At 34.1% G+C, this 27315-nt stretch overlaps 1 protein-coding gene across 2 annotated transcripts in view; it reads right to left on the bottom strand.

Moving 5' to 3' along the window:
• Positions 1-27315, bottom strand: part of LOC105532500 (ephrin type-A receptor 6-like) — a 467689-nt gene that overhangs the window by 270875 nt on the left and 169499 nt on the right. For both annotated transcript variants that reach the window (XM_011970678.1, XM_011970679.1), the window contains exon 3: positions 18379-19042. In XM_011970678.1, the coding sequence (XP_011826068.1) occupies positions 18379-19042 (664 nt within the window). The remainder of the gene's footprint in view (positions 1-18378; positions 19043-27315) is intronic.

The following is a 27315-nucleotide window of genomic DNA, read 5'->3' as shown; positions in this document are numbered from 1 at the left end:
GCAAGAAGAGAGTGGTGGGCCTATATTCAACATTCTTAAAGAAAAGAATTTTCGATCAAGAACTTCATATCCAGTCAAACTACGTTTCTTAAGCAAAGGAGAAATAAAATCCTTTACAGACAAACAAAAGCTCAGGGATTTCGTTACCACCAGGTCTGCCCTGTGAGAACTCCTGAAAGAAGCACTAAATATGGAAAGGAAAAACTGGTACCAGTCACTGCAAAAAACACACCAAAATATAAAGACCAATGACACTGTGAAGAAACTGCATCAACTAGTGTGCAAAATAACCAAATAGCATCATGACGAGAGTATCAAATTCATACATAACGATACTAACCTTACATGTAAATGGGCTAAATGCCCCAATTAAAAGACAGACTGGCGACTTGGTTAAATAAAGGGATGGAGGAAAGTTTACCAAGCAAATGGAAAGCAAAAAAAAAAAAAAAAAACAAAACAAAAAAAAAGAAAGAAAAGGAAAGAAAAAAGAAAAAGCAGGGATCGCAATCCTAATCTCTGATAAAACAGACTTTAAACCAAAAAAGATCAAAAAAGACAAAGAAGGGTATTACATAATGGTAAAGGCAACAATTCAACAAGAAGAGATAACTATTCTGAATATATATATGCAGCCAATACAGGAGGACGCAGATTCATAAAACAAGCTCTCAGACACCTACAAAGACACATAGACTCCCACACAATAATAGCAGAAAACTTACCACTGTCAGTACTAGATAGATGAACAAGACAGAAAATTAACAAGGATATTTAGGACTTGAACTCAGTTCTGGATCAAGTGGAACTAATAGACATCCAAAGAACTCACCACCCCAAAACAACAGAATATATATTCTTCTCAGTGCCACTTGGCACTTATTCTAAAATCAACCACATAATTGGAAGTAAAACACTCCTCAGCAAATGCAGAACTGAAATCATAACAAATAGTCTCTCAGATCAAACTGCAATCAAATTAGAACTCAGGATTAAGAAACTCACTCAAAACCACTCAATTAAATGGAAATTGAATAACATGCTCCTGAATGACTCCTGGGTAAATCACGAAATTAAGGCAGAAATCAAGTTCTTTGAAACCAATGAGAACAAAGAGATGACATACCAGAATTTCTGGGACACAGCTACAGCAGTGTTAAGAGGGAAATTTATAGTACTAAATGCCCACATCAGAAAGCTAGAAAGATCTTGAATTAACACCTTAAAATCAACATTAAAAGCACTAGAGAGAAAAGAGCAAACTAATCCAAAAGCTAACAGAAAACAAGAAATAACTAAGATCAGAGAAGAATTGAAGGAAACAGAGACACGAAAAACATTCCAAAAAAATCAACGAATCCAGGAGCTGTTTTTCTGAAAAAATTAACAGAATAGATAGATCACTAGCCAGACTAACAAAGAAGACGACAGAGAAGAATCAAATGGACACAATAAAAAATGATACAGGGGATATAACCACTGACCCCACAGAAATACAAACCACCATTGGAGAATACTATAAGCATCTCTATGTAAATAAACTAGAAAATCTAGTAGAAATCGATAACTTCCTGGACATATACACCCTACCAAGACTAAACCAGGAAGAAGTTGAATCCCTGAAAAGACTAAAAACAAACACTTAAATTGAGGCAGTAATTAATAGTCTACCAATCAAAAAAAGCCCAGGACGAGACAGATTCACAGCTGAACCCTTCCAGAAATACAAAGAGGAACTGGGACCATTCCTTCTAAAATTATTCAAAACAACTGAAAAGGAGGAACTCCTCCATAACTCATTTTATGAAGCCAACATCATCCTGATACCAAAATGAGGAAGAGACACAACAAACAAACAAAACTTCAGGCCAATATCCCTGATGAACACTGATGCAAAAATCCTCAATAAAATATTGGCAAACCGAATCCAGCAGCATATCAACAAACTATCCACCACGATCAAGTCAGCTTCATCCCTGGGATGCAAGCCTGGTTCAACATACACAAATCAATAAATGTAATCTATCACATAAACAGAACCAAAGTCAAAAACCACATGATTATTTCAATAGATGCAGAAAAGGCCTTCAGTAAAATTCAACATCCCTTCATGATAAAAACTCTTAAAAAACTATGGATTGATGGAACATATGTCAAAATAATAAGAGCTATTTATGACAAACTCATAGCCAATATCATATCGAATGGGCAAAAGCTGGAAGCATTCCTTCGAAAACTAGCACAAGACAAGGATGCCCTCTCTCACCACACCTATTCAACATAGTATTGGAAGTTCTGGCCAGGGCAATCAGGCAAGGGAAAGAAATAAAGAGTATTCAAATAAGAAGGGAGGAAGTCAAGTTGTCTCTGTTTGTAGATCACACGATTTCACATTTAGAAAACCCCATCTCAGCCCAAAAACCTCTTGAACTGATAAACAACTTCAGCAAAGTCTCAGAATATAAAATCAATGTGCAAAACTCACAAGCATTCCTTTACGTCAACAATAGGCAAGCAAAGAGTCAAATCATGAATTAACTCCCATTCACAATTGCTACGAAGAGAATAATATACCTAGGAATACAGCTAATAAGGGATATGAAGGACCTCTTCAAGGTGAACCACTGCTCAAGGAAATAAGACAGAACATAAACAAATGGGAAAACATTCCATCCTCATGGATAGGAAGATTCAATATCATGAAACTAGCCATACTGCCCAAAGTAATTCATAGATTCAATGCTATTCCCATCAGACTGCCATTGATATTCTTCACAAAATTAGAAAAAAATACTATCTTAAATTTCATATGGAATCAAAGAAGACCTGGTATAGCCAAAACAATCCTAAGCAAAAAGATCAAAGCTGGAGGCATCACACTACCTGACTTCAAACTGTACTACAAGACTACAGTAACCAAAACAGCATGGTACTGATGCCAAAACAGACATATAGACCAGTGGATCAGAACAGAAACCTCAGAAATAACATCACACACCTACACTCATCTGATCTTTGACAAACCTGACAAAAATAAGCAATGGAGAAAGGATCTCCTATTCATTAAATGATGCTGGGAAAACTGAGTAGTCATATGCAGAAAACTGAAACTGGACCCCTTCCTTACAAACCTTATAAAAAAATTAACTCAAGATGGATTAAAGACTTAAAGGTAAAACCAAAAACCATAAAAACCTATAAGAAAACCTAGACAATACCATTCAGGACATAGGCATTGGCAAAGACTTCATGACAAAAATGCCAAAAGCAATGGCAACAAAAGCCAGAATTGATTAATAGGATCTAATAAATATAAAGAGCTTCTGAACAGCAAAATAAACTATCATCAGAGTGAATGGGAAACCTACAGAATGGGAGAAAATTTTGGCAGTTTACCCATCTGACAAATGTCTAATATCCAGAATTTACAAGGAAGTTAAACATATTTACAAGAAAAAGACAAACAACTCCGTCAAAAAGTGGGCATAGGACATAAACAGACACTTCTCAAAGGAAGAAATTTATGTGGTCAATATGAAAAAAAACTCAACAGCACTGATCATCAGAGAAATGTACATCAAAACCGCAATGAGATACCTTCTCATGCCAGTCAGAATGGCGATTATTAAAAAGTCAAGAAACAATAGTTGCTGGTGAGGTTGTGGAGAAACAGGAATGCTTTTACACTGTTGGTGTGAATGTAAATTAGTTCAACCATTATGGAAGACATATAGCGATTCCTCAAGGATCTAGAACCAGCAATACCGTTTGACTCAGTAATACCATTACTCGGTATATACCCAAGGGAATATAAATCATTCTACTATAAAGACATATGCATGCATATGTTTATTGCAGCACTATTTACAATAGTGAAGACATGGAAACTAACCAAATGCCCATCAATGATAGACTGGATAAAAGAAATGTGGTATGTATACACACCATGGAATATTATGTAGCCATAAAAAGGAATGAGATCATGTCCTTTGCAGGGGCATGGATGAAGCTGGAAGCCCTCATCCTCAGCAAACTAACATAGGAACAGAAAACCAAGCACTGCATGTTCTCACTCACAAGTGGGGGTTGAACATTGAGAACACATGCACACAGGGAGGGGAATATCACAGACTGGGGCCTGTTGTGGGGTGCAGGGTGAGGGGAGGGAATTTAGAGGGTGAGTCAATAGATGCAGCAAGCCACCATGGCACAAATATACCTATGTAACAAACCTGCGCTTCTGCACATGCATCCCCCCTCCTTTTTTTTTAAGAAATAAAGAAAAAAAGAAATAGGAAAGCAAATCATTTTTTAAAAGTTACGGCTTCATTACAGTTACAAATTTTCATGAAAATCCTAATTTGTATCCTACAAGTAAGCCTCATTTTGTTATAACTTCGCCTTACGTTTCATTTTAAAGCAAAAAGAAACTCTGTGGGAATTCTCTTTTCCCCAAATAGATCTCTCCACTAAGGTACAATGGATGTTAATTTCCAACATTCAACTCACATTTGATTGTGAGGGTGACTCTTCTGGGGCTTAGTTAAGAAACTGGTCTGTAGTCCCAGCACTTTGGGAGGCCAAGGCAGACAGATCACCTAAGGTCAGGAGTTCGAGAGCAGCCTGGCCAACATGGCAAAAACCTCATCTCTACTAAAAATATAAAAATTAGCTGGGCATGGTGGTGTGTGCCTGTAATCCCAGCTATATGGGAGGCTGAGGCAGGAGAATCACTTGAACCCAGGAGGCAGAGGTTGCAGTGAACCGAGATTTCACCATTGCACTCCAGCCTGGGTAACAAGGTGAAACTTTGTCTCAAAAAAAAAAAAAAGAAAGAAAGAAAAGAAGAGAAGAGAAAAGAAAGAAATTGCAATATTTGCCCTATCCCCAAATTAGTATTGCTTCTTCTCCCCAATATCAACCCCTACAACATAACCATGGCATTAAACAATCTGTCTATTCTTCCCATTAATTAATAATCTTAATTTCACCATTGTTTTACTACTTCATGTAATTTAGTCTATTTTTAGCCTCTTTTCTTGGTAACATTGATGAATATGTATCTTTGGAAGTTAATACTATATATTTTAAATATATTCCTTCAAATACATTTTAATATCTCCCAGGAATATTCTTCTACTTTATTGTTCTTTTTAAATATTCCTTTATATTGCAACGTACTTGTTATTTTATACAAAAATGAGTACCATTTTTGCTGAATTCAAAGTAGCAAAAACAGTAAGAATTTTGAGTCTGACTTGTTTACAACTCCCATCCAAGAACACAGTACGTTTAACTATTAAATTCTTTATGTCACTCAAAACATATTTATATTTCATAGCATTTGACAGAATCTCCTCATCCCAATTTTTAATAAACTAAAGAAAATACATAGAATTCAACATTAAGGTAACAATCCATCAAGGCCAAATAACTTAACTTTATTAAACCATAGATTGATCATCTAAGGAAATACACTATTATAACACATCTCATGAATAGATAAATAGAAAAATTTTATAGTCACCTTAATAGATGAAAGAGAATTTCTGAAAAGAAACCCTCATGAATAAAAAATATTTACATAAGTAATATATGCTATTTATTTTATAGGGTAATTTTAAAAATTATATACATATAATATTAATACTTCATCTCCATGGTGAATTAGTTCATAATAGCAATCTATATATAAATGCACCCACATAAAATTAGAGGAAAGTCCTCCTGGTCATAATGCAATTATTAAATTAATAGAGAATCTTCAATGTTTTACAAATTAACACAATTTTTACATTTAATTTTATTAAAAATATATAATTGTAAACATAGAGATACAGAATATAGGCTCCTTAACTATGAAGGGGTAAAAAATAACCAGTCCTGAAGAGTAGTTAACTTTTAAAAAAGAATAGAAATAAAACAGAGAAATTAGAATGTGAGTCATTTATTTTAAAAAAGACCAAAGATACTATAATCCTAGTTAAAGAATTCTATCCAAGACAATAGTTGTTTTTCTCTGTCCAACAGAACAGTGTTTCCATCTTTCAAGAGGTTTTCATCACTTTTTATGGCAGTCACTTTTGACACTGTCCAATAATGGGAATAAATCATGCTTTTTTCTGTCTATGGCTGCAGAAAAGCAGAGCTTGTTTTTGCGGCCCCAAAGTTCCCATCTATTGTTGGTACGGCCTGCTTCTTTTCATGCTGATAATCCTCGTATACGGTGACTTGAAACTGCACATCTCCAGCACTTCAAATTTACCACTACTCTACAGTTCAATGTAAAACTGAGACTACCATTTCCAGTAATAATATTGATTGATTGATACTCATTCTAAAAAAAGTTTGTAGTAATTTCAGATTGAAAACGGTAACTCGTTACCAGAAGTTTTCATAATACCATAATGGAGAACTATTTATAAAAGTCAAATTTTCAATTGATAGTAGCACATGTCAAAAGGAAAAAAAAAACTGAGTACAAAAAGGATTATTTCCTAAAAAGATCACATGAATAACTGAGAACACCAGTAATTTCTTAAATTTTTTTAAGTTATTGTCTCAAAGGACTAAAAAATATTAAGAATGTCCTCCAATATCACCATAAAGTATATCAGAGTTTATGTCCACCCCCGGGATGATTTTCTTACAAAAGACAACAACATATCTTAAAAACAATTTGAAAGTATTTATATATATATATATATATATATATATGCGCACGTGTGTTTGTATATATGTGTGTGTGTTTCATAAAACCAGATATAAACCGAACTAAGTATGCCAAATTAAAGTTATTTTTATAAATTCAAACCTTATTCTCTTTATAGAGAAATAAATAGTATTCAACTATTTTGAAGAAAGTGTGATTATTTTCATATAGTAACTAAAAATAGCAACAGGGAACATTTGTGGTAAACCTTCTGCAATAACAATTCATACATTATTTGAGAAATCATGTATTTTACATAAATACTTTCAAACTTCTGGTAACAAGTTATCGTTGTAAGTCTCTAATCTCTGAGCTGGATACAGACAACTACAAGGTTTTAAGAGATGTCTGCTTTACTAAAGGCAAGAAGTCTGGATCCCCGAATTAATGCATGAAGCAGAACTACCTGTCAACCAGGAATTCTAACTTGAATTCTTTGGGAAATTTATTAGGCCCCTTAAATTTTCTCTATTTAAGGCCTAGGGAACTGGGTTGGTATAATCACAAACTTTTCAAATAAAAAACTAATGACACAGTAACAGAAATCAGACAGTAAAATATAAAATTTTCAGATAAGTCAGCCTACAACAATTCCAAAGTACGTGATAGACCTAAATGTTTAGAAATGTAGGCAACACACTAAACACTCAGATTAATTTGATCCAAATCAATTAGAATGGGACTTTAAAATATATCAAGAATAAAATAACTTCCATAAAGGAGGAAGAAAATTATGTAACAAAGTAGGCAAAAATGAAACAAAAAGTAAGAATGAAAAAATTAACAACTAAAACTAGTGAAGATAAAGATATCTCAATAGATGAGGTAAACTCTTAACTAGGCATAGTCAAAGTGAAAATTCTAAACCTGGAAATTATTGTTGAGATTTAAATATTCAAATGTTTAAATATTCAAAAAATTATTTCAAAGACAGAGAGGATAAATTGAAAGTTTCCAACAAACACATTTAATAAAAATTCTAGAAATACAGAATAAAAGAAAGCAATCTCTCTCTCTCTTCCTATTTCTCTTTCTCTGTGTCTTTCTCAGGTTAAAAACACAGAATGAAAAGCAGTAAAAAAAATCCACACCCAGACACATCAGATATAACTAAAAACCAAAAATATAGATTATATACATAATGTCCCAAGAAATGACAATTAAATTGTCAGCATTCATTAGCAATAATAGATTCTCATAGACGGGAAAATAACATCTTCAGAATGTTGAATTAAAATCATCATCATCTTGTATTCTACATCCATATAAACAATCAATGAAGAAGGAGAGAAAGAAAAGCTATTCTTAAATATCCATTAAATAAAAATCTTAACTGCTCATAGAACATTATCAAAAGAACTACCAAAAGACATACTTTGAACCCAAAAGAAAGGAGATAATGATAAACAAAATGAAAGGTACAAAAACTGTTACTATATATTGATGTACCCAACTATTGAAAAATATATATATATATACACACACACACATATTAATTTCACTTGTTTAAAAGGTAGAATTAAAATTCTAGGCAGAATTCACATGAAAAGGAGGCATTTCAGTGGGTAACATGGTAAGTCATGTCTGGAAAGAGTACAGAGATAGTGAATAAATTTATGCTCCCATAGAAATGTGTGTAAATTTATTTACATAAATTTGACTTTTTACATTAAGGACAGCCCTATAGGAATATAAAGTCTTCAAATTAACAGAATAAAATATGGACTAAACTTGATATTAAATATGTGTAAAATAATTTGCTAAAATTATAATTTCAAGTAGGTTTGCATTTTAACCTCCTTTATAAATCATGACAAAGAACAAACTATTATAGGCATGTCTTGTTTTATTGAACTTTACTGAACTTTGCAGATACTGCATTTTCTAAAAACAGAAGGTCTGTGGCAACCTTGCATCAAGCCAGGCTATTGTGCCATTTTTCCAAAAGTGTGTGCTCATTTTCTGTCTCCGTATCAGATTTTGGTAATTTTGGTAATTCCAGCAATATTTCAAACTTTTACATCCTTACTACATGTAATGCAGATCTTATATCATAGGTAGCCATAACAGATATTATCAATGATTTTTTATGTTACTTTTGTATGATTGGTGATTTTCAGTGTCCCTACCCTTTTTTGGGGGTGTACCATAAACCATACTCACATAAGTCAGAAAACTTAATAAAATATGGTGTGTTTCAGCTGCTCCACTCACTGGCCATTCTCCCTTCTCTCTCTGTTTCCTTGGGTCTCTGAGACACAACAATATTGAAATTAAGCCAATAACCCTACAATGAACTCTAAATGGTCAAGTGAAAAGAAGAGATACACTTCTCTTACTTAAAATCAAAAGCTAGAAATGATTAAACTTAGTGAGGAAGGCCTTGAAAGCTGAGATAGGTGAAAACTAAGCTTCTTGCACCAGCGTTAGCCAAGTTGTGATTGCAAATAACAAGTTATTCAAGGAATAAAAGGTGCTACTCCAGCGAACACATGAATAACAAAACAAAGCAGCCTTATTGTTGATAAGGAGTTTCAGTGATCTGGACAGAAGGTCAAAGCAGTCATAACATTCCCTTAAGCCACAGCCTAATCCAGAATAAGACCCTAAATCTCTTTAATTCCATGAAGGCTGAGTGAGGGGAAGAAGCTGCAAAGTAAAAATTGGAAGCGAACAGTGGTTGGTTCACAAAGTTTAAGGACAAAAGCTATCTTTATAAGATAATGCAAGGTAAAACAGCAAGTGCTGATGATGTAGAAGCTGCAGTGAGTTATCCAGAAGACCTAGCTAAAATCTTTGATGAAGGTGGCCACACTTACGGTTTCAATGTAGATGTAACAATCCTATAGTGGAAGAAGATGCCATCTATTACTTTTGTAACTAGAAAGGGGAAGTCACTGCCTGGCATCAAAGCTTCAAAGTATAGCCTGGATCTCTTGTTAGGACCTAATGCAGCTTGTGAGTTCAAGTGGAAGTCAATGCCCATTTACATTCTGAAAATCCTAAATCCAGTAAAAATTATGGTAAATCTACTCTACCCATGCTCTATAAATGGAACGACAAAGTTTGATGACAGTACATCTGTTCCCAGCATGGTTTATGGAGAATTTTAAGCCTGCTGTTGAGATCTACTGCTCAGAAAGTAAGATTGCTTTCAAAATAGTACTGATCACTGATGATGCACCTGGTCACCCAAAAGCTCTGATGGAGATACACAGGAAGAGTAATGTTGTTTTCACATCTGCTAGCACAACATCCATTCTGCAGTCCATCAATCATAGAGAAATGTCAACTTTCAAGTCTTATGACTTAAGAAATATATTTTCTAAGGCTACAGCTGCCATAGTGATTCCTCCAATGGATCTAGGCAAAGTAAACTGAAAATACTCTGCAAAGAACTCAACACTGTAGACACCATTAAGAACATCCACGATTCATGGGAGGAGGTAAAACAAAATCAACAATCACAGGAGTTTGGAAGAAATTAATACCTACCCTCAAGGATGACGTTGAGGGGTACAAGACTTCAATGCAGAAAATAACTGCAGATGTTGTGGATATAGCAAGAGAAAAAGCAGAAGCAGAGACAAGATACAAATGAATTGCTGCAATGTCATGATAAAACTTGAAAACATCAGGAGTTGCCCTTCATGGACGAGCAAAGAAAGTGGTTTCTTGAGACAGAATCTATTCCCAGTAAAGACACTGTGCACATTGCTGAAATGACAGCAAAATGTTTACAATGTTATTTCAACTTAGTTGACAAAGCAGCAGCAGGGTTTGAGAGGACTGACTCCAATTTTGAAAGTTCTACTCTGGGTAAAATGATATTAAGCACCTAGCATGCTACAGAGACATCTTTCATGAAAGAGTCAACTGATGTGGCTAACTTCATTGTTGTGTTATCTTAAGAAATTGCCACAGGTACCAAAACCTTCACAACTGCCACCCTAATCTGTCAGCAATCATCAATATCGAGGCAAGATTCTCCACCAGCAAAATGATTGACTTGCTGAAGGCTCAGATGATCGTTAGCAATTTTTTAGCAATACGGTGTTTTTAAATTAAGCATGTACATTGTTTTTAGATACAATGCTATTGTAAACCTAATAGACAATAATACAGTGTAAATATAACTTTTATATTCACTGGAAAATCAAAATATTCATGTGACTTGCGTTACTGCAATATTTGCTTTATTGCTGTGGTCTGGAACTGAACCTGAAATATGTCTGAGGTATGCCTATAATTACTCAACTTTACCCTTTCTTGCTTGGAAATAATACCTTCTATTTTTAGACTTCTCAGACTTCTTGATTTTTTATTCTTCTCAAGATAGATGAAAGTCTGGAATTGCTTCATGAAAAAGCTGCTTTGTTTGGAATTGAAGGTTATAATATAAGAGTTTATATTTAGTGTGTGAGAACCTTTAGAAAGTGAAAATACTACCTGGGCCAATAAATCTGCCTTTTTTTTTTCTGATCCCAATCTTACCTTTCAGCTTTTCATCATATCCTCAAACCCCCTTATTTAATGCCAGCAAATCCTGGTATCTCAAATTTCTTTATGCTCTCTGCTTGCACAGTCATCTCTGATAACATGATTAGACAGAAGATCATAAACACACAGCATAAATGTTTCTGAACTGCAGCAGAGGACTATGCCATGAAGCCTTAATAACAACACTCTTCAAGAGATCAAATCAATACAATGTCACAAAAGGCCCCGTATATCCCATTCACCTTTGTGAACAAGAATGTAATGGTCCGAGAATTGCCACCATCCTTTTCTTCTGAATTTTAATGCACTACTAGAAAAAAAAAAATTTAAAGCATATTTCTGGGCAGAAGAAAGGTTTTTAATTATGCCTGGTGTTTCACAATTTTCATTTCCATAGACAAATATTATTTTGTTAAGTTATACTGAGTGATACCTACAGGCGTAAAGAAGGCATTATTGCTATATATATAAATATTCTCAGCAGGTCTAAAATTTTAAACACAAACTAATATCTCTAAGCACAAGTACCACTACCTTAATGAGATTTATCCTAAATTAATGTTTAAGAGGAGCTTATTAGGGATTCATGCCACTTTAGAACTCACATAACTAAACAAAAATTGCATTCAATTTTGCATGTTGTTTCCAATTATTTCTTCCAGAGTGCTAAAATACTCTTAGACATATAAACTGAAAGACCATTTGATGTAAATTAGCATAACACTTTGCAAATCAATGTTATTTTTAAATTCAAAACCTTAGAAAAGTCTTACATTAAGTAGAATAAATTAAAACAATGTTAAATCTCTAATATCAACATGCCCAATATGACAGTCTTAATTATGAACCTATGAAATAAAATTAAAACAGTTATGAAATATCAGTTGAGATTTGAAAGAAGACTAAAATACTACTTATGATGTATAATAAAGCAACCCAAATTATTTGTGTTTGCTTTTATATTTTAGCAAACATGTTAATATAATCTTTCTATCTATTTAAGCGTGGTTCATACAGCAAGAGTAAGAGTCTACCACTCTCTTTTGTGCTTCTAGAATTTGGATATAGGTATGCCTTAATAATATTATGCAAAAAAGAATCAAAAATTCAAACATTCTGTAGTATAACTTTTAGGATAAAATATCATAACAAGTTATTAAAATGCAAATAAATATACATCATTCGTTAGATATGGAGTATGACTAGATACAGATTTATTCTATTTTAAATCAGCTTATTGTGCCTTAGTTGCATAGCTGACCAAGAGTTCTCAAATTCATTCAAACAAATTATGAAAATCCCTAAAGCCTCACTGTAATTTTTCCTGTTTCTCATCTCTAAAAGCAAAGTTCCAGATGAAATCATATCTATATACCTTTTCATCATCCTCAGCAGCATGAATTTCAAAAGTGATGCTTAAATCCTGCTCCAACAGTGTCCACATTGGACTCCTGAAGAGAACTAGAAGGCAGAGCAGGCCTAATTAATAATGAGAAACTTAGGGCTCCTGTGCTTCGGGTCTGGCAGGCAGGAAACATTAAAGTATCAAAGTGAGGGCATGGATGTCTGGAATGAGGAAATGAAAGAGTGAGAAAGAATGGGGGCGCCAGGAGCAGTGGCTCACGCCTGTAATCCCAGCGCTTTGGGAGGCCGAGGCAGGCGGATCAGGAGGTCAGGAGATTGAGACTATCCTGACCAACAAATCTCAGTTACTCGGGAGGCTGAGGCACGAGAATCGCTTAAACCCAGGAGGCAGAGGTTGCAGTGAGCCGAGATCGTGCCACTGTACTCCAGCCTGGTGACAGAGCGAGACTGTCTTTAAAAAAAAAAAAAAAAACCCACAAAGGAATGGGGGATAGGTGGAAGGGAAACACAAAAAGGCCAGATTGAGACATATGTGCGCTTTGTTCTCAATCTACCTTTAGTTACTACTGTGTGGCCCCAGGAAATTAAATTCTACCCTTAGTAATTTAGTGTCCTGATTCATAAAATGATGGATAAAAATATTTTCTAAGACCTTCCAGACCTAAAATACAACAACTCTCCCTCAAGAAAATTTACCTATTTCACAGAAATGAGAAGAAACATAGCATTCCACAGGAGCACCAACAGGCTGCACTTTTAACTCCTCAGTGCTTTGTGACCATTCACATCATGTGATTTTTAAGTATGCTTCTTTTATGTGATAGCCCTAGTGAAACAGATACACGAATAATCAGCACAAATTGTAGCACAGAGGAGGGTGATATTAACTTTGTGAAGACCCAGGGGCATGATGACATTTGTGTTAGGTCTTGAAGAATAAATAAAATTTCATCACAGAAAAAGAAGAAAAGGGTGCAGAAGCAGCTAGGTAAAATATGAAAAAAGGTAAGAGATACAAAAACACACGGACTGTTCAAAAGTTATAAAAAACAGAATAGTGGACAGAATTTGCTGAGGTTGCAAAAGAACAGGACAAGGTCAAAATGTACAATTTCTTGAATGCTAAGGTGAGTAACCCCTTCTAGTTGATATATCAGAAAGAAAAAAAAAACTAGAATAATTTCCTGAAATAAAACATACTAAAATTGTTACCAGGATTTAGACAGTATACAACATTATCTCAAACATAACAGATGAAGCATTATACATGAGTGAAGCCATCCTAGACATGCAGCTCTGTTAAACCTCCAAATAACTGCAGTTGCATGAGTGACCTCAGCTAAGACAGGAAAAGAATGACCCAGTGAACCAAATCTGGATTTCCAGATTGTAGAAACTACAAGCAAATAATTTGTACAAGATATGGGTGTTGCCATAACAAAAAGTTAAAACCTGTGATATCTGCTTTGGGATTGAACAGATGGTAGAGGCTGAAGAATAGCATGGAGACTGTGAGTAGAGGCTGGAAGATCAGTAAGGAAATTGTTAATACGGATACTAAAAGGTCAACACATGTTATGTGATGAGCAATTGGCAATAATCCTGCCTGTGATAGCTTGGAAGAGAGAAAAAGCACTTCATAATGTTGTTGATCAAATTAAAGAGGTTTCCAGAAAACTGTTGAAACTAGCAACTAGCACATGGGCAATTCTTATAAAAAGAGTGGATGACTAAGAGTGCAGGGGCAAGACACTAGTAAGAAAGCCAAAAGACACAGGGAACCAATCACAAGGAGCAGAACTGGGCTCTAATCAGAAAACACTCTCTGCCCCTGTAGTCAGGGAACTTGAAAACACCAGTTACACTTCACAATCACAATAGACCAGTGACTGTTGTGTTCCCTGCCTTTTGGAACGGGAGACTATTTTCCAATTATCCTGCCCCCGTTCCACGTGTGTTGCGTGTGTAGGGAACAATAACTTACTTTTAGGTTCTTAGCTCTGCAGATCAACAGGGATTTTAGCAATGAAACTTCATTTGAATCTGGAACTGATTTCAACATGCTATTTTGGACTTCAACATGATGTCCTAACAGGATAAACCTTTGGAAGGGTGTGGGGTTTTGTGCATGCCGAAGGGACATTAATCAGGAGAATCCAGAGAGTAGACTGTAAAATAATATATTGTCATGGTGGCAGTCCCCTATAAATATACTTTCAGGTATTCAGTCTTGTGCTGTCTCCTCAGACACTCCTTTTACAGATGGTTATGTGAATAAACTCCCTCTGAAGCCAGCAACTACACTCCGGGAAAGCTTGGGACAGATACTAAATGTGGAGAGGCCACGTAGACAAAGGCCCTGGAAGAGGAGGGGCTATCTTGGACATTCCAACTCAAGTCAAAGCTCCCAGTGGAATTCAGCTACATGAGTGATGGCTGTTTATTGCACATTAAACAGAACTACCTAGCTGAGCCCTGAAAAATAATAAATCATTGTGGTTTTAAGCCAATACATTTTGGGCTGTTTTGTCTCATAGCAATGGATAACAGAAACATATGCCTTATTTATATTTATCTCTACCACTTAAGAAAGTGATTAAGAAATAATAAATGCTCAAAAATATCAACAGTTTGGGGCTGGAAGCAGTGGCTCACCCCGCAATCACAGCACTTTGGGAGGCCAAGGCAGGAGAATCGCTTGAGCCTAGGAGTTCAAGGTTGCAATGAGCTATGGTTGCACCATTGCACTCCAGCCTGGGTGACAGAATAAGGCCCTGTTTCTAAAAAAAAAAAAAAAAAAAAAAAAAAAAAATAGTGCAGATTAATTAATTGTTTTCACAGAATAGATGAGAAGAAAAATAATGATACACTCATTTTTTCTTTTCCTATTATATATGTGGTCACATTTCTACTCATACTACATTTTTCTCATATAAGTTTGAATTAGTTCGACCTTTTGATTACATGTAATTCAGAGATTTTTTGTGAGATAAGTTATGAATAGAGGGCAATAAAAGCAATGATAAAATTCTCATCAGAGGAAAGAAAGGGGCAACATGCAACATCAAGAACACGTAAAAGTAAGTACTCTAAAATGAACACTGGTGGTAGTGCACTATATATATCTTTAAAATAATGTAGTCTCCACATCCACTCTGACATTTCTTTTGTTTGTAAATAGCAATTCATTATATTTAACTAGAATCAGGCATGTTGCTTGTTTTTAATAGTTTTACATGTATTTTATTTTTAGGTGACTATAACCACTACTTTATAAATTTAAAAAAACACCTGATTTTGAGGTTTGTAAGCCATAGATATAGAATTCAAACTTAATCCTTCCAATTTCTGCCATCCACTACAAGATGATGAACAATTGTTCTGTACTGACTCCCTCATGTTTCTGCAATCAGATAAAGGATAATAAAGATAACAAGCCATAAATATACACAAGTAGAAGTTCTAGATAAACAGATGCTGCTTAACATTTGTCCAAAACTATCTTTACCAAATCACAGAAGAAATTTTAAGGCATATAAATAAGAATAAAATTTCACACCAAGCATATTAAGTAAAAAAATATGTAGACATCATGGTTGGTTACTTTAATTCTGTGGTAAATGCCGTAAAGGAATACAAATATTTAGTAATAGCAAATCACACAAATTCTTAGATTAAATAAGTCTTTGAATATTTAAAAAACTGTAAAACTGGATTATTTTTATCAATGGCTAATCACTACCTAATTTAAAATACAGTAAAACTGATGTGATTATTACACATATTGCATGCCTGTATCAAAAAAACGACATGGTTTCTCTGTGCAATACATTTTATCCTTAGATCTTATTGTCTTCTCCACTTAACTGGATAATTATCCATATGTATAAATTTTTCTTTAGTGCACTGATACGGTTTGACTGTGTGTCCCCATCCAAATCTCATCTTGAAATTCTGGGGGAGGGGCCTAGTGGGAAGTGATTGAATCATGGGGGTCGACTTCCTTTTTGCGGTTCTCGTGAGAGTGAGTTCTCATGAGATCTGGTTGTTTGAAAGTGTGTGGCATTTCCCCCTTTCTCTCTCTCTCTCTTCCTCTGTCAGGGTAATGCATGCATGCTTCCTCTTCGCCTTCTGTCATGATTGTAAGTTTCCTGAGGCATTCCAGTAGTGCTTCCTGTTAAGCCTGCAGAACTGTGAGCCATTTAAACCTCTTTCCTTCAGAAATAACCAGTCTCAGAAAGTTCATATAGCAGTGTAACAAACTAATACATGCACTTTCCAATGTAAAATATCTTTAGATCCTACCTCCAGGATCATTTATGCTTTAATTTTTCTCCGTTATAAATCCTTGTTATAAGTGAACACAATTTTGATAAACTATAATGATAATCTGTATTAATAAACTTGAATGAAACATAGTTTAATGACTAAAAGCATAGGAAAGCTGATTCATGCTTTGTAAAATATATACTATCGACTTCTCATGCAAATATTAATATTCTCCAGTTACAAAACATAATCATCACTGGCAGCTCTAGTGAAATTTTCAAGAGTCAAGAACCCAAGTGTTTTATAAACAGATAAAACCTTTAAAACTTCACATATATTATCTATAACTCTTACGTGCATACAGATATGTTTTTCTTATTTATTCTCATCCTTTTTAATGAATGTGAATATAACATCAACAGAGAAATCAATAAATTCAAGCTGGTGCTATAGAAAATACCCTCTTAAGAAGTTTTCATTGAGAGGGAAATATCTCCAGTATATTACTATTTACCATGAAATAATTTTATTTGTATATTTGTGTTTTGATTATGAGTCCTAAATCTAAACATAATCAAATGTATGCTCTTTATTGGGGGGCATATAAAAATTTTGAATGTATATACTTATTAGGTAAATAAGCCTTCATAAAATGAATTACATAAAAATTGAAAAATGTTTCATCTTGAAAATAATAGTTACTTCATTGTTATAACAATGTGAAAGGAATAGTTCTAAACCTAACTAGCATTGTGTGATGTTAATATTTCCTGACAATTAGATGTTACACAAATACTACTATTAAAATGAAAAGCTAATGTGTTATATGGTGGAAAATTCTATGCAATAATACCAAAAGATTAATTAAGCTCTGATCAGGTCAATATTCAACCACCAAACATCATACATAACACCCGTATAAACTAGTTTATACATTTTTGAAATAAAATATACATAAACTCCTTTTATTTAAATATAATTCTATTTAAATACAATTCAAGTATTATAATTCAATATGATAGAAATAATTATTGCTAACTGTCTTTAAATGTCATATTTCTATAAACCATAAAAATGTGAACACCAGGGAAATCACTATTTTGAATTGCTTCTTGTTGCTGTTGTTGATGCTGTTTTCCTTTATAAAAATTAGGTGGTTACAGCAATTCATATTGTTTAACTACTTTACTGAAAGCATTTTGGCACACTTTTATATACCTTTCCAGGAGAAAAACGGTAGCAATTTTCTTACAGTTAATATGAATCAATTTCTTTCGCAATTTATTATCAGGTATACCACTCAAAAATGTATTATTTGAAATAAATGTATAACATTTACTTTTAATAAATCATCATTTTGAAAAGATCAGTGAGATGATGGATATATTAACTACTTTGATCAGTATACATTATATGTATCAAAACAGTACACACCCGTGAATATGTACAATTACTATTTGTTAATTTAAAAAATAAAACTTTTTAAAAATCATTTAAATGCAAGATAAATTATTTAAATGTTTGTTTCTTACCATGGCAAGAACCCTCAATTTCTTCATATCCTGTACTGCAGATGCACCTTCCAAGAGGAACCAGCCAATCTCCATCAGCTCCACAATACAGTTTAGGAGTGTCACGCTCTTCAGCACTCTTCACACAAGAACCCCGTACTTCAACCAAAGAGGAGGAATCAACCCTTGGAATGGTATCAGGAAACATGGCCAAGTTTCGAACAGTGAAGGGGCACTTCTTGTAGAAAACACGGACTGAAACCAGGGCAATGCATGCCCCAATGTCTTGAAAAGCCAGATAAAATCCTTTCCTTTCTATAGGCCCCACCTCACGAATTTCAGTGTTGAGTTTGAGGATGCGATCGCCCAAATCCATCTGGGTAAAACTCTCATCAGCAGCAATTGTGTCGATCTTTGTATACTGGTTTGGCTTGAATTTAATTCCGTGGGACTCATCTGATTCCATATAAAACAGATTAAATGTTTCCTTGCAAGTCCCCAAGACCCATGGGATGCTGTTACAATCCCTCAATGTGAATTTCATTTCCACGTAAATTTTCTGCGCTGCATCACGGGAGATCCAGTTTGTACGAAGCCAGTTGTTTTGGTTTGGTTCCATTACATTACATACCTGGTATGTGTGAATGGGCCTATTATGTTCATCCATTTCAGTGATGGCATCCCACTGCAAAAACGGGAAAAAGTCATTAAGTGATTTTAAACTACAGTGATTAAACAGAAATGATTACTTACATTTTTTTTTTTTGTTTTACCAAAATAAACAAGAGTTAAAAGGATACAAATGAAGCTATTCAAAGCAACAATGCGACAGCATTTTAACCGTGAGCCTTTGGTTAAAAGAATGGGTTCTAGAATCAGCTGTCCTGTCTTGTCTTCTTACACATGAATTGCATGACAACTGTATTTAATATCTAGTTTCCTCAACTGTAAAGGAGCTGATAATAGTACCTGTTTCACAGGGTTGTTGTAAGGTCTAAATTAGATAAATACAAGTACAGCACTTCAGACAGTTCCTGGCATATTATAAGAACATGAAATAGCATCCATTATCTTATCAAAACAACTAAACACATAAAAAATGCACTTTGGGTTTCCCATCTTTCCTCATATACAATTTGCCACAAATTGTGGTCTGTTTTCTTTGCCAATATTCAATTAAACATTTACATGACCATTTAAATAGAAAACAGACATAGATAAGGCCTTAGACTTATTCAATATTTATCAGCCACTCCCACACCCTGGACACTGGAAATACAGCAATTAACAAGCTGAACAAAAACTGTCTGCCTTTATAAAGCTCACTTTAGAAGGAAGAGAGACAATTCAAAAGTAGAAATGAGTAAAACTAAATAATATGGTAGAAAGTACAATGGGGAAAAATGGGGCAAGGGGATGGAGGGTTATAATTTTAAGTGGGTGTCTAGAAAAGGCTTACTCAAGTAGTGACATTTAAGCATTGTCTTAGACATGAGACAGTGAAACTTGCAAAGAGGAAGCAGTAAATACAAATAACCTGAGGCAGGAGTGTGTAGGTATATTTGAGGAACAGCCTAAGTGGGCACTGAAAGCACATTAAGTACTAAGAACAGAGGGTCAGAGAGCAGCCAAATCAAAAGTCTTTATTAAGCATTTTAAGTCCTTTGGCTTTTACTCTGAGATAGATCACTGGATTATTTTCACTTCTTTATGTTTATGTACAAGCAGTTTGCGACTTGATTGCATGGAAAGACTTTGTCTGTTTTTAAGAGATTTAATAAAAATATCTGAGTACCCTGAAAGCAGTAAAGATTATCAATATTTATTCATTTAACGTTGCATACTTCTATACTGTAAATTTAGATTATAACTCCATTTTATTTGTATAGTTATAATTGATCATTTTCAATACATGAAAAACATTCAGGTAACCTTATAGCATGTTTGGGAACACATGCTAGTCATCATAGTTTATCATTTCTATTTGAGTATACTGAAAATGACAAATGGTTTGCTGTAGTGAACAAGGGTGAATAAGGGTTCTATTCGTTGATAACATACTTCAGTTATTTATAATAAGATTATTTAACACATTCTGTTTGCAGTTTCTCATTTTAACTGGCTATAGAGAGTTACTAAATCAAGGCCAGTTGAATTTCATTAGTATACTTTCTAACAGAATGCCTACTTTTCTCTGTATATAGGACCATTATGACACAATGTATTTTTAATTAACTACTGTACATTTCTAGAATAATTTATATTATCCATCATGCAAACTTAAACACAATATTCATCCAAAAAGTATTTTTTGCAAGTTCCTTGCTTGAAATCCAGAGGGCATTTTCCAGAGAAAACAATGAATTCCTTTCAACTGTATATTTAATTTTACAAAATACACACATTTTTTATCAGGGGTGACTCAATAATCTCAAGGGAATATACATGAGATTTCCCATCTAAATGCCTTTCATCCTAATGTATAACGGGTCTTACATTACTCTGAGGACACTTAAAGGCAAACCAGCACTATCACAGCTCATTGGAACCACAATACAATCATTCTAAATGTAATTGTGAATCAAGATAATAGTAAAAACTATGATATACTTTTAAACTGTCAAAATCAATATCTAAAAATCTAAGTATTTTACCCATAGGAGAGCATCTACTCATCCAATGATGATTTTTATTTTGAATACATTTATAATTAGAGTTGATTTCATTTATCAGGGACTGCATATACATCATTATTAATGTCTATACTACATACTTTACTCTCCCATATAGGAGTAAATAACTATATTCCCAGTAAATTCTGCTTTAATTAGTATCTTCAGGCTACATTGCTTTATAGTAATAGAAAGCATTAACCATGTTCATTAAAAAATCAACTCTGAAAAGATGAGATTAACTTTAACTCAAATATGAAAAACTTTGAAAATATCATTTATGAAATTAGAACATTTCCTTATTTACAAATACATTCAGTTGGGGTAATGTTCAGAAGAAGAGAAGGATCTGAAGTGAAAAAAATATATGTATTCTCTAATCAGAACTGATATAAATCAAAAAATACAGAAGTACCAAAATATACACAGATATTTGGAAATGTGATTCTTCTCAAATACAGTGCATAAATACATAGCAAAATGATGCATACTGTTTTACACTAAGTTTGTGATGTTTGATGAAAAATAATGTTTCTTCTTTTACTTAAAATAAAATAAATTATAATTAGATTTAGGTACCAAAAGAGTCAAAACAGACATAATTGGTAAATTTCTTCTTATTCAGGAATATAGAAAGTAATATATATTAGATATACAAATTTGGATCTGATTCCCTAAAACAAGAATGTAAATTCAATATTGATATAGATCTAAATGCCTATGAAATTTGCCATAAAATATAACATCAGTAGATATAGAAATCATATCACATTTCAGGCATACTTTTCCTTTTGGAAATACTGCATTTATATATAAAGACCCCTGAACACAGGTTTAAGCTATGCAGGTCCACTTAGAAGTGAATTTTCTTCAGTCTCTGCCACCTCTGAGACAGCAGGACCAACCCTTCCACTTTACCCTACTCCTCAGCCTACTCAACATAAAGACAACAAGGATGAAGGCCACTTTATGATCATCCATTTCCATTTAGTGAATAGTAAATATATTTTCTCTTACGATTTTCTTTTCTTTTTCTGAGATAGGGTCTCACTCTGTTACCCAGGTTGAAGCAAAGTGGTGCAATTTCAGCTCACTGCAACCTCCATGTCCCAGGCTCAAGAAATTCTTTCACCTCAGCTTCCAAAGCAGCTGGGACTACAGGTGTGCACCACCACGCCCAGCTAATTTTTTGTATTTTCGGTAGACATGGGATTTTGTCATGTTGCCCAGGCTGTTCTCAAACTCCTGACCTCAGGTGATCTACCTGCTTTGGCCTCTCAAATTTCTGGAATTACAGGCATAAGTCAGCATGCCCAGCTATGATTTTCTTAATAACATTTTCTCTAGCTTACTTTAAGAATACAGTATGTATAATATATAACATACAAACTATGTGTTAATCAACTGTTTATGTTATCAGTAAGGCTTCTGATCAACAGTAGACTACTAGCAGTTAAATTTTCTGGACAGTCAAATGTTATACATGGATTTCAATAACACATAGGTCAATCTCCATGCTGTTCAAGGGGTTAATTTTAACCTTTTAGTTGTAATTTCAAGTGTTAAAATAAATAGGGTCTCTAAAAAGTAGAGATCCCAAGGTAAGAATATGAGTATGGCAGCTCACATACACATGCCTAAATATTTTTAAATGATAAATCTTTTTTTTACTGGTATAAATATATATATAATACATATTACATTAATTACTACTACAAGTTACACTAATATATTGCATATTGGTGAAGTCAGGGCTTTAGTGTACCCATGCTGGAACAAAGTACATTGCACCATTAAGTAATTTTTCATCACCCACTCCCCTTTTACCCTTTCACCTTTCCAAGCCTCCACTGTCTGTTATTCCACAGTGTAGACCTACATGTACACATTACTTAGCTCGACTTATAAATGAGAACATACAGTATTTGTCTTTCTGTGTCTCAGGTGTTTCATTTAAGATAATAGCCTACAGTTCCATTATTTAAATTAGATCAAACTTAAAATATATAGTATCAGTCTACTTTGTAAAGGTACTTTCATAACAACCTGACAGTCCAGTTTCATATTTAAAATACTGGGACTCCTAAGAACCCCATGGCAGCATGTGGTGGCCTATAGAGAACCAGCTCTTAACCTCAGTTAATCCCACTTCTCTGCCCTTACCTGGCTCTAGCTCTATCTCACATCCTGAGAGATTTCACATATGCACATATATAAGCATCTCATACACAAGCTGTCTTTTCCCTGTTTCAAAAAGCTGCCAACTTTAGTCCTCCAGTCGACTTAGGCTGAGCACACCAGTGTCACAGAGCGTCCTTTGGAGGATGAATCCCAGCAAGAATCTGTGAAGCTCCTAAAAGTAGACTTGAGGCCATTTGAGCAAGAAAGTCTAGGGTCTTGAATACCTGTGCTATGGTATAGAAAGAAACCATAAGATCTAAGTGGCATATCTTCTTATCCTTCAATGCCATATCTTCATGAAGAGGAGTGTAGCCAGAGGAGTGAATGGGCAAGACCATCTAAAGCTCTAGCATGAAGTAGAGGCTTCCCTTCCTGGGTCTAAAGAGGATCATAATTCTTTTTAAAATCCAATTTGGACTGTAAGATTACTGGAATTTTTCTTTAATAGCAAAGAGACTCAAAAACCTATGCTTCACTTCATTATTAGGTAGTTAGTGTAAACATTTACTTTGAAAGCCTTTTTTTTAAACTTCATACTTTGTCAACTCTACACATCATGTGTTAATAAGCAATTAACAATATTTAGTGAATCTATAGTATCTGTAAGTTCTATGAGGGAAGTAAAGAAAGATGATATAAAGTTTGCTCTCATTGGACTTGTTTATAATACATTTAAGGTAATAAATTTTAAAAACCTAATTGATAGCACAGGTTTGAGTGTAACAATCTAATAGTTTATATAGGAAAATATAGTAAGTGTTCAAAGGGCAGCAACACTCATGAACTGGAGTTGCTTGGAAGGCTCAGCCAAGAAGCATGCACTGGACTTGAACCATAAAGAATTACAAAATTCAATAAGCCAGAGGGAGGAAAGTGAATAGAAATTAATTTATAAAACTAAGCTATATGCATATACTTTTGGACAACTCTAGTTCTGTCCCACGTAAAGTTCCTACCCCTATTTAAAACAAACATATAATTTATTATCCAACTGTGAAACACTTAGATGTACATAAATCTGGTAAATGTACAAATTACAGGATAAAGTATATTATCAAACCAGTTATTAATTTTGCTATTGGTCACTTCTGTCAGCTGCTAGCTTTTCCATAATAGGTAATGAACACAAAATACTACAACTCCTCAATCACATGTATGCTTTTTAAGAAAAATTTTATGTAGGACTTACAATAAAACACTAACATATAATGTAGAAAAAAGAGCTAAATAAAGCAAATTAAATTATACATGTTTCTGCAGGGGAGAAAATCTTCCAAATTATTTCTGTTTTCATGACCTATATGAGTAGAACAAAGAACTATATGGGTGAGCTGTCTTTTGGATCGAGGAGTGGACAGATGGATTACAAAGAGATGGATGGAAAAGTTTTGTAACAAAATGTCCTGCTCAACGAGAAGTTTTGGTTAAGCAAGAATCAGTTGTACTCCAAGGAGTTCTTTCTTTCAAATACTACAGCGTTACCTTGGATGTAATGATCTTTAAGGCCACTATTTATATACTGAATTTATATTCATCAAAACTTTTTCACAAATGCTAACTGATGTGGTCTTCATCAGTCCAATAAAACAAGACAGGTATTTTTATTTTCATGATAACAATAAGGAATCTAATACTCAATAATAAAATTAATTACCCAGTGTTTCATGGACTAGAATTAGAACTAGGTCTTCTAACTTTATTTTATGTATTGTATGATGTTAAGGCCTCTTACAAAGCTTGCTGGGAGGAGATGGTATGGGTGGAGAGACTGCACCTCTCATTGCTAGCCAATTATTAGAGACAGCAAAGAGCTGGGCCTGGAGCACGGGCTTCATATGCAAGCCTGCCCCTCCCAAGTCTACAGCCCCAAATTTTTCCTTATGATGTGTTACTTCACACATCAAGCCAGTATTTCCCCTGCCCTAGATGATCGATCATAGGGCAGGTATCAGGCACTTATAGACCACCCCACTGCCCAAATTCCACAGGAATTTTTCAAACTAAGCAAACATCAAAGTGTTTACTTTGCCCCACCCTGTCTTTCCCTCAGAAACCCTAGAAAAGGCTCTAGCCTAGATTGCCCCTCACTCCCGTCTTCTACCACCTGACCAAAACACAGTGGCTCCCCTGTGGCCCTGAATGGCATGCACTGGCCCCTCTCTGGGACTTACGAGTAAAATAAACTTCTTTCCAAGCCTTGTTCTCATTTCCTCCTACGACCCCAGTGACTTTATCACACTGTATTCCACACGTACATCTTAGAATGAATAAGCTGTTATATAGATCTTAAGACAATCCTCCTGGCATCCTGTCGAAGGACAGCTGATTCTTGCTTAACCAAAAGCTTTCATTGAACAAGAGACTCGCAAAATTTCCTCATATAGTCATTCCTTGATCCAAAAAAAAGGATTCATAAAATGACCGTAAGACAAAATGAGTCTCGCTGTTCTATTTACCCAGGACATAAGAAGGGATGTAGTTTGCAAGATACTCCATTCTGTAGAAGCACGCATAATTCGATTTCTGCTTTACTGAGCTCTTTTCTACTTTCTATATTGGTGAGTTATTTTATATATTGACATTTTAAATATTACATGAAAAACATAAATTAAAAACAAAACACTAGATAGAGGAACTGGGATATTTTAGTTCAGTGCCTATTATGTAAAAGCAAGCACCTGACCAAACTGACCAACTTAGTACAGATTTAATAACAAAAGTATTTATAATGACATATATAATTTACAGATCCTTATATATTAGGGTTCTCTAAAAACCCTTCGCCATCAACATATAAATTTTCATTTCCATAGCAAGCTAAATAAACTAGGTCAAAAAGCCAAGTTTTAAAATTTTATGGTATAAAAATTTACCAATATCAATGATTAATAATATAATTTTAATATATTATTTGTATTATAATACAATTTTATTATTTATAACAAGGTTTTTTTATATTGTAAATACAATTTCATTATATAATTATTAATCATACTAATACACAATTATATTATAAATATACATTTATTGTATTAATATATTTTAAATATTTTATAAAATAAACACAGCATGTTATATATAATATAGATTGTGTATGTTATCTATATTTATGTATACAGTATATTATATATTATATAATATACAGAATCTATATTATATAGTATAATATACAGGAAAATACATATTATATAATATACAGATTCTTTTTTTTTTTTTTTTTTTTTTTTGAGATGGAGTCTTGCTCTGTCACCCAGACTGGAGTACAGTGGTATGATCTTGGCTCACTGCAGACTCCACACCCTGGTTCAGGCAGTTCCCCTGCCTCAGCCTCCCAAGTAGCTGGGATTACAGGTGCACGCCACCACGCTTGTCTAATCTTTTTGTATTTTGAGTAGAGACAGGGTTTCACTATATTGGCCAGACTGGTCTCAAACTCCTGACCCCTTAGGCAATCCGCCCCCCTCAGCCTCCCAAAGTGCTGGGATTATAGGCGTGAGCTACCTTGCCCGGCAATATAGAGATTCTTAATAGTACAGATTTAATGACAGATTCATTTATAATGATACAGATATTTATAATAACGACAGATTGAATTATTTTAAACCTGTAATAGCTACAATTACCAAACTTACGTACATCTAAATATTTCACAGCTAAAGAGTAAGTTATATGTATATTTGTTTTAAAAAGGGTAAAAAGTTTTACTTCCTGGATATACATGGTGAGGACTAAAGTTGCCAAAAGTGTGCGCACAAAGATTCGTGTTTTGGGGGCTGTATCATTTGAAGTGAATATTTGTTAGAAGTGATAGGAAATGTGAATAGCTATGAGCAATAATTAATCTATTTAATATTTATGCCTGAGGATTCTCTAGAAACCCTTCTCCATCCACATATGAATTTTTGTTTCTATAGCAAGCTAAATAAACTAGGCCAAAAACCTGGATTCCTTTTGGGTACAGAAAGTCAGAACAAGGAAATTAATTCTTAAAGCAACTGGCAGTCACTGAGGAATCAGATGGCTTTCTTTTCTTGGAGAGCAAAATAAGGCAATCAAACAGCCTTTTTAGGCAAAGAATATTCAGATAATACGCCGGCAAATGGAC

The sequence above is a fragment of the Mandrillus leucophaeus genome, unplaced genomic scaffold (genome assembly GCF_000951045.1).
Source record: "Mandrillus leucophaeus isolate KB7577 unplaced genomic scaffold, Mleu.le_1.0 Scaffold963, whole genome shotgun sequence".
Classification (NCBI taxonomy): Eukaryota; Metazoa; Chordata; class Mammalia; order Primates; family Cercopithecidae; genus Mandrillus; species Mandrillus leucophaeus.
Note: the sequence above shows the minus strand (reverse complement) of the source record. Positions and strands in the feature narration are given on the sequence as shown.